This window comes from Tupaia chinensis, unplaced genomic scaffold (assembly GCF_000334495.1).
Source record: "Tupaia chinensis unplaced genomic scaffold, TupChi_1.0 Scaffold139757_1, whole genome shotgun sequence".
NCBI lineage: Eukaryota > Metazoa > Chordata > Mammalia > Scandentia > Tupaiidae > Tupaia > Tupaia belangeri.
This window is the reverse complement of record NW_006199637.1, coordinates 1523220-1532645: the sequence shown is the minus strand read 5'-3', so window position 1 is coordinate 1532645 and position 9426 is coordinate 1523220. Positions and strand designations below refer to the sequence as shown.

The following is a 9426-nucleotide window of genomic DNA, read 5'->3' as shown; positions in this document are numbered from 1 at the left end:
AAAAGAAAAGAGAGAGAGAGAGAGAGAGAGATGGAAAATGATAAATTATCTCCTAAAGGGAATGGCCACACTGCAATCCCTTCTCCTCCATTCTCCTCTCAGGATTTTGGGCATGTACATGTGCTCAGCATATTTTTCAAGCCTCTGCATCTGGGACTCCAGTGTGCAGTTGGCCACGTGGGATTCAGTCACCTTAACCTCCATGCCACTTGCTGGTTCTATACTTTATATATATATATATATATTTTTTTTTTGGGAGGTTTTTGCTATAGGGCACATGCGCTCGCCAGCCAGCCAGAGACAGAGAGAAAGAAAGCGAGAAATCACACGCCCCCCAGAGGGACGGGGGTTGGCCATGCCACAATCCCTTCTCCATTTTCCTCTTGGGATCTTGGGCACTCACGCACACACGTCCGGCGTGAGTTTAAGCCACTAGGTCCAAGACTTGAACTGTGGTCGACTACGTGGGAGTCCAGCGACATAGCCATTACACTAACTGCTGGTCCCTATACCTTATATTTTTTAATGCTAGAATTTTTGTGTTTTTTGTAAGTCTTTTCATATAGCTACTTTTCTGAGGGCTAAAAAAGATTATACTCTAAGGGAAATATTTTAGAATCTTTTATAATATGCCCTGAAGATTTATTTTTATATATATAAAGGGGAAAAAAAAAAGCATGATCCTTAAAACCTGTGAAAAAATTAAAGTAGGTTACTATTCTTTGTTGTTTAGTTTATAAACTGCATTTTTATTTTGTATCTTTTTTTTTTTTTTTTAATTGTCAGTAGGTGTGCTGGCCAGGAGGAGAGAGAAAGAAAGAAAAGAGAGAGTGAAGGCATATCCTGCATTAGGATGGGGTCATGCCTCAGTTTCTTTCCTTCATTTCTCCTTTCCATCAGGATTTTGGGCATGCACGCACATGTGCCTGGTGTGTTTCTCAAGTCACTGGGCTGGAACTCGAACTGCGGTCATCCATATAGGCTCTGGCTCCCAATGTACAGTGTTTAGCCACTGTACTACAGGGCTGGCCTTCTCAAATTTATTTTCCAATGACTCCTTCAAAGTGGTCATCTAGGGGAGTTGTACTTTTTTTTTTTTGAGAGATTTTCACTGTAGGGCGCGTGCGCTCGCCAGACAGACAGAGAGACATAGAGACAGAAAGCGAGAAATCACCTCCCAGGGGGGATGGTCACGCCGCAATCCCTTCTCCTACATTCTCCTCTCGGGATCTTGGGCACGCACGCACACGCGCCCGGCGTGAGTTTGAAGCCACCGGGACACGAACCGTGGTCGACTACGTGGGAGTCCAGCGACATAGCCATTATGCTAACTGCTGGCTCCCTAGGGGAGTTGTACTTTTGTTCCAAATATGCTCCCATCCATTCAGCTACCTTCGTAGGTTCTTTTTCAGAATTGCTTCAGAGCTTGTTTGGGAATTATGAAAGAAAATTAGCTTCTTTGCTTTACTTTATAAATACAAAAGCTTACATTTTAAAAATGAAATGAAGACATGTAATTTCCTCAGTTGACTTCATATTAGTATTTTATTAATTTATGAAGCCAATACTACCGTTATAGAGTTGAAGTTATGACTTGTAGGATTATAAGAGATTTCACAAAGTAAATCTCTAAAGAAGGAAGACTATTGTATAACCTTGTGAAGTAATAGAACTAATAAAAAAAATTGAGATGAAGCAATAGATTTAGTTAAAAAAAGCTATTGAGCTGTGGGTGACTAACTCACGGTCCCCCCCTTTTTTGTTACTTTTTACATTCAGTCACTGTATATCTTTAACACTCTCCCCCTTTTAAATTTGCATCTTGTTTGAAACTGGAGCGCAGTGGATTGTGCTCTTCTGCACGTGAAAGTTACAGTGTGCCAAATCTAGGGGAAGCACCGTACCTGTGTGCAACGAGGGAAAACCATCTGGTACCAGAAAAAGGCCAAAAGTGGGCTCCTGTTTTGTACTAAGGGAGTGAAAGCAGGAATCTGTATTTAAAATATGACCATGAAACTACTGTTCTTTTGCAGTTTTTGGCAACTAAAGACTAAAGACCTGTTTGGGACAACACACCTAATTGTGAAAGTTGAGATACACTTCTTGGAGAGAAGCACTGTTGTTGTAGCTGACATACACATTTTCCTGTAGTATAAATGAATTATTTGTTTTAGGTCAGATTTTACTGTCTTGCCCTCTACAACCAGAAAAGCTTTTCTTTTTTTTCTAAAAGCCAGTATTTTAATCTCTTGTCTGTAAAAATGACCTTTTTGATTTTCTTTATTACATATTATAAATATATGGATGTTTTAAGTTTTTTTTTTTTTTTATATTTTTCTTTCTCATTCTGTTTTTTATTTTTTCCAAGCTGCACATCATTGACTCCCGGGCCCAATTGTGACCGATTTAAACTGCACATACCTTATGCTGGAGAGACATTAAAATGTAAGTAAACACTGATCTTTTACTCAATATACAAACTACATATAGTGTTAGTTATTAGACTTTGTACTTAAGTTTTTAATTTTTCTTAAGAGCGATTTTTGCTACAGGGCACGTGCGTTCCCAGAGAGACAGAGACAAAGAGACAGATGGAAAGTGAGAAATCACCCCCGAGGGGAGACAGCTACGCTACAATCCCTTTTTCTCTGTTCTCTTCTTAGGATCTTGGGCACGTGTGCATGCCTGCCCAGTGTGAGTTTGAAGCCACTGGGTCTGGAATTTGAACTGTGGTTGGTTATTTGGGAGTCAGCAACGTAACCATTACACCATCTGCTTGTCCCGTTTTATGTTTGTTTTTAAGAGGTTTTTGTCCTCTTAAAAAGCATGAGCTTACTGGAGGGAGAGACAGAGACAGAGATAGTGAGAGAGAAAGTGAGTAATCACCCCCTAGGGGAATGGCCATGCCACAATCCCTTCTCCATTCTCCTCCCAGGATCTTGATCACACATGCACATGTGCCCGGCGTAAGTTTCAAGCTCCAGGACTCAAGTTTTGAGTCCAGTACTTGAACTACGGTTGGCTCTGTGGGAGTTCAGCAATGTAACCACTACACCAACTGCTGGTCCCTGTAGAAAAGTTTTTATTTCTGGCTGTAGGTGTTATCTCCTTTGATATTGCTCACTGGCATTTACCACTTTGCTTATCTGTCATTCAATCCTAGATTTATTAAAAGTAAAGCAGTTGACAGGGAATAAGTTTTCATATAAGTGTGCACAGAAATACTTTAATTTTTAGATATGTGCAGTAATTATATGTTTTTCTCTATTGATGTCTCTTATGTAATTCCCTAGTAAAGAGAATCCACTGCTTTAAAATACTTGTCTGTTTAGAAACAGTTTTTAGGTAGGAATAGCTGCTGTCCACTACAGCTGCTAACCCCTTTGTGAAATCACTACAGTGGACAACCATTGTCACCAATGTACTCTTGCATTGAGTAGGAGTGTCAATACGTTACCTTTTTTTGTTTGTTTTAGTTTTTAAGATTTTTGCCATAGGGCATGAGCGCTTGTTGGAGAGAGATAGAGAGAGACAGAGCGAAAGTAAAAAAAATCACCTCCCAGGGGATTGGCCATGCCACAGTCCATTCTCCTCCTGGGATTTTGGGCACACACACAAATGCACCTGGCATGATTTTTCAAGCTGCCAGGACCAAGACTCTAACCATGGTTGGCCATATGGGAGGGGAGTGGGAGTAAGTGTCTTAACTATTACATCATTTGCGGACCCCAATGTGTTATCTTTTTTATAGCAAGGATCAGAATGCAAATGGCCCACAAGGTCCAGACTAGTAAGGTAAATGAGGGAAGCAGGATAGACGTCAGTAATTGAGACACTCTCTTAAGGAAATCGCCTCTACTGATACATTGAGAGAAGGTAGACATCTGCATTTTTATATGGATTCTATCAGTTTTAGTAATAGATTACTAAAGAGGTTGGCTACTTTTTCAAAATTAGAAATGTAGAGTGGGCCAATATTTTGCAGTCTTCATGAATATGTCTGTAGGTTGGCTTGAGCTCCTAGCCCAGGTTTGTGACCTTTGACAGGATGCACGGTCTGCTTCTGGATTCAGCGTACCATTTGCCATATCTGTCTAGGTTGCATCAGCCTTTTTTTTTTTTTTTTTTTTTAAACTACTCTTACCAGCTCTGAAGCTCTAGCTGAGTGTTGGAAATGATAATAGCTTTGGTTGGATAGTATCAGGAATTTCCTCTCTTGAACTTAATCTTTTGGTGAACAGTATTGAAGTCTTTCTGTTCTTAAAAAGAACATGAGTATTGAATATGGGACAGGTGGATAAACAGTGGTCTTTGGACTATGGACTATGTGTTTTACCAGGAGGGGACCATACGTATCTCAGTATTTTATAGAATCACTGTATATTAATTTACCAAATGCAACATTAAATGAAAAATTCGGGATATGCTGACTGGTTGGCCTTGCACAATTACACCATTCTCCAGAAACCATTGAAATACAAAAGAATTTCACTTGTCTGATATAGTGGGACAGGTTAGATTGCTAGTTTTTTTGAGAAAAAAAAAGTTTACTAAATTTAAAATAAAGGATTAGAGTTGGCTTTGTAGTAGAGCATTGCAGTGCAGTGCATTAGATGCTGGATCCCATGTGGCTGATGGAGATTCAAATCCCACATACTTGGCAGGTTCAAATCCTGACACTTTGAAAAACATGTCGCATACATCTGCAGAAGTATGCAAAATCCTGATGGGAAGGAGAAATAGAGGAAAAAAGACTGCAGCATAACCACATCCCACTGGGAAATTCTTCCTTTCTGGAGAGCTCATGTGCCCCCTGGCAATTAAAAAAAATAAAATAAGGGATCAAAGTGAATCATTCACATGGTTAAAAATGTAAGCAGTACAGAAGTTCTTAGTGTATGAAAGCCATAGAGTTCTGTCCCTTTTGTTCTCTCCTAGTGTTTCTAAAGAATATGCTTTTGCCTGTTTCTTTACTTATCAATTTTAAACATTATCTTTGGACTTCCTTCTGATTCATGAAACATCAGCCTATTTTCATATGTGCCTTATCTCTCTCTTAAGTCTTTCCTTTAATGTAATTGTATCACTATTACTGGTTACTGTGTTAGTTGCTCATAGCTTAAAAAATGTTACTTTAAACATTGCATCATTGTTAAATGGAAAGATTCTAACAATTCTTATTAAATGCCTGACACACAGCACTTAAGAAAAATCTCAGTGTAATAATAATGGATACATGGTATACTTTTATTTAGTTTCCCATTAAGTATAGATTAAATGTAGTGATTTTGGGCTCCACACTATAAATTCCTCTGTATGGCTTCAAAATAATTGATCGATTTAACTTTTTAAATTGATTTATTTACTTATTTGTAAATCTGACCAGAGAGGGACAGAGCGTGCACGAATGAGAGAGGGAAAGTTAGAAAGCAAGCTGCCAGATCCAGGATTCAAACTGTGTTTGTTCCTGTGGGAGTCCAGTGCCCTTCACCACCACACCACTTGCTGGCCCCTCCTGTATAATTTTAACTGTAGGGTTTACCTTTATTATTCTCTTGGATTTGATGGTGCTCCGTACAATAGAATTTATGCGTGGTATTCTTTGTCTTATAGGATTATTTCTTGGTAAACAGACAGGGTATCTACTATCTTGTTAAAACAATCTCGGGTAACTTGCTTAGACTCCATTCTTCACTCTACCCTCTGCCTTTCTTGTCTAGCCATTCTGATAAATTGATATTACCATGGTCATAATTAGGCCAAAAGCTCTTTCTTGCCTTCTTTCACATCATCTTGTTCTTATTTTGTGAATATAGCATCTTTTAAAATCGTTCAAAAAATAAAATTTAGAGATTGAAAATAAAGTTTCCTTCTATTATCTCAATTATTTAAATTTCCCCAAGGATTATATTTTTATTTACTATCTTTCCCCACCTCTGTTGTTCTATAGATTTCTTTCAATAAAAGGTGTCCATTTATATTTCAGACAAACAACACATCCTGAAGAACTCTTCTGAATAGGTGAGCAGGACTTAGGGAGTGTGTGTCACTCCAGCTGTTAGGGTAAGGCCCCTGTGTGTCATCTTCTGGAGTTCCACTGTTCTTGCTTTCCCCAGATAGTTTGTTCTATTTCTTTAGCAAACCTTTTATATGACTTTCTTTTTCCCCCTGGGGTTATCTACCTGGCTACCACACCAATTTGGGGAAGTGGGTGTATAGTCTATTCCTTGAGGAACTTTTAGTTAATCTCTCTGTTCTTAACCCTGTATTCTTGTTTCTCCATGTGCTAGATAACTTCAAGTTTTTATGGGTTTACCAGGATGAATGACTTCCTCTTCATCCATTGTCTCTTCCTCACATTAAGCCAGGCCAAAGCCTTTCCTGCCCTGTCTTGTCAAATACTACATTTCTATCTATACGTGAAGTGTGTGATCAGTTCACTGTCTTTAGACATTCTAGCTGTGTGTTAGAAGTATTTATTAATATTCTATATTATCTTACTACTAAAAGATTTTCACAGGAAACCTTTTATAACATTTGTGGTATATGACATTCACCATGTGAATTAATCATGGTCTAACAAACTATGACTGGAAATCATCATTATGTATTAGGGACTTAATTTATCCCATGGTATGCTCTCTAATAAATGAATAGATACTGCAGTTCTGACACTAAAGTGAGTCGAGATCCTAGCCTTAAGCAGCCTACAGCCAAATAAAAGGAAAAGGCACTTGATCATGGAAACCTTATTTATGAAAGTCCATTAAATTAGAACGATGAGGTTTTTGTTTTGTTTTGTTTTGTTTTGTTCTTCTCTTTTGAAATTCTTGACTTTATTTAGGAAAACATTCTGAAGAATATTGGTACTTATGTTTAGTGTTGGGAACCAGGGTATATCAGGGGGATGCAAAACCAGGAAAAGTTTTTATTTAGGGGCCAGCCAGTGGCGTGGTGGTTAGGACCACTGGATCTCCCATGGCTGACCATACAGATCGAGTTCTGGACATGGAAACTTGAGAAACACACTGGGGGACCAGCAGTTAGCATAATGGCTATGTCGCTGAACTCCCATGTAACCGACCGCGGTTTGAGTCCTGGACCCTGTGGCTTAAACTCACACTGTTGTGCATGCGTGCCCAAGATCCCAAGAGGAGAATGGAGGAGAAGGGATTGTGGCATGACAATCCCCTCTGGGGGGGGTGATTTCTCGCTTTCTATCTCTCTGTCTCTCTCTGTCTTTTTGGTGATCCATGTACCCTATAGCAAAAAACTCTCAAAAAAAAAAAAAAAAAGAAAGAAAGAAAGAAAGAAAAGAAAAAAGAAAAGAAAAAAGAAACACACTAGGAGTATGGGTGTGTGTGCTGCAGATCCCAAGTGGAGAAATGGAGGAGGGATTGAGGTGTGTGCCCATCCTCAATGAAGGGGGTTGCTTTCTCATTTAAAAAAAAAAATTAACAGATTAGAAGAAATGGTGTTATATGTCAATTCCACCTGGCATAGAGTGGGAGTAGAGTGAAGATGCCATTTTACTTCCTTAAAAAAAAAAATCTTACTTCTCAAACTCTGAACCATTTGAGGTTCTCCATTTCTTTAGTATAGAGGCCAAACCACAAAATTCTTAAAATTGCCAGATGGAAATCGTTTTTTTTTCTTTCCTTTCCCTTTCTCTCTTTCTCTCTTTCCTTTTTTCCTTCTTTCCTTCCTTCCTTCTTTTTTTCTCTTCTGTTATAAGATACAGTGCTTGCAAGGGAGAGAGAGAGAGAGAGAGAGAGAGAGAGAGAGAGAATCATCCCCACTCTCCAGAGGATTGGTCATGTCACAATCCGTTCTCTAGTTTTCTCTTGGGATTTTGGGCATGTACATGTGCTCGGTATGATTTTCAAGCTGTCGGGTCTGGGATTCAATTCATGAAGTTGGCCATGTGGAAACCAGCTGACTTAACCTCCATACCATCTCCTGGTCCTAGAAATAATTTTTAATGCCTATTGAAATTGTGACAGAATCATCAAAAATGAATGAAATCTATTATTTAACATTCGAAATATAAGCCACTGTTCTCTGATAGTGTAAAAATTGTAAAGTTTACATAAAGTTAGAAAATCACAAGTGCAAAAAGTGAAGATCATTTGAGTCGCATTTATTGGATTAGTGATTTTTTTGCCTACCTGGCCCCATAAATTTGTTCACATCAGTCCTTAACAGAATAAGGTTATTTTTATCTAACTTAATTGTGTGATGTGTAGCCCATGGTTATTTTAGCTTCTTTCTTTGTAACTTATTTGAAAATTATTTCAAAAGTTATTGTCTCACAAACATTTCTAAGAGTTAAGTCATGATGCAATGATAGTAGCAATATTGGAGAACAATTAGATATTTTATCCACCTCAATAATTAATATAGTTTCACCCTGCACGTAGTTTGAAATTCATGGAAACAGAAGATTTAGTGTATTAACCAGAATGTGTTGTAAAGAACCAATCATTCAGACTCCTATTTTTTCTTTTAATATATTCCTTTATTTTTCTTAGGAAAAACTCTTGAGGATAATTACTTACACATAACCTTTAATCTGTTATATCCAAGATCAATAAGATCATAGTGGTTAATTATTATGGACTGGTGATTGAAGTCAATCTACTACAACTAATGTAATATTCATCTTTAAATAAATAAGTGAATCCTCAACGATGAAGGTTTTTTTTAAGAGAAATTTTTGCTATAGGGCATATGTGCTCGCTAGAAAAATAGGAAGAAAACAGAGAAAGAAAGTGAGAAACCTCCCCCCTGGGGAGATGGCCATGCTGCAATCCCTTCTCCACTCTCCTCTCAGAATTTTGCATGCACGCGCATGTGCCCAGTGTGCGTCTGAAGCTGCCAAGTCTGGGACTTGAACTGTGGTCAACTATGTGGGAGTCCAGCGCCTTAACCACCATGCCACATACTGACCCCAACAATGAACATTTTAAAAGTAGTTTTCTAAAACAAACATACATAATTGCCAGATTATATAATTTTATAGTATTTGGAAGATAACTATCACGGCAAACAGTAAAGTTCTTTGCTTTTTTAAGGAGACAGACTGAGAATGAAATCTAACTTTTTGGTAAAAGAAACGTGAGTAAGTATACATTTAAATTATATTTTATGGCAAACAATATATAAATATTCTCTCTCTTCTTTTTCTTCCTAGGAGTAATGACTAACTCAGTGCTTTTCAGTCTTAAAATTTTTATGTAAAATGGGACCAGCAGATGGCGTAGTGGTTATGTTGCTGGATTCCTACATGGCCTACTGCTGTTTGAATCCTGGACCTGGTAGCTAAAAATCATGCTGGGAATGTGTAGAAGAGTGCGCAAGATGCCAGGAGGAGAATGGAGAAGGGATTGTAGTGTGGCCATCTCCCTTGGGGATGAGAAAGTGCTT

At 38.2% G+C, this 9426-nt stretch overlaps 1 protein-coding gene across 6 annotated transcripts in view; it reads left to right on the top strand.

The window, feature by feature from the left end:
• BABAM2 (BRISC and BRCA1 A complex member 2) overlaps positions 1-9426 on the top strand; it is a 444577-nt gene that overhangs the window by 51885 nt on the left and 383266 nt on the right. For all 6 annotated transcript variants that reach the window (XR_003546792.1, XR_003546791.1, XR_003546790.1 and 3 more), the window contains exon 3: positions 2369-2445. Coding sequence is in view for 2 of the 6 variants with exons in the window: in XM_006162134.3 (XP_006162196.1) it covers positions 2369-2445 (77 nt within the window). In the remaining 4 variants the exon portion in view is untranslated. The remainder of the gene's footprint in view (positions 1-2368; positions 2446-9426) is intronic.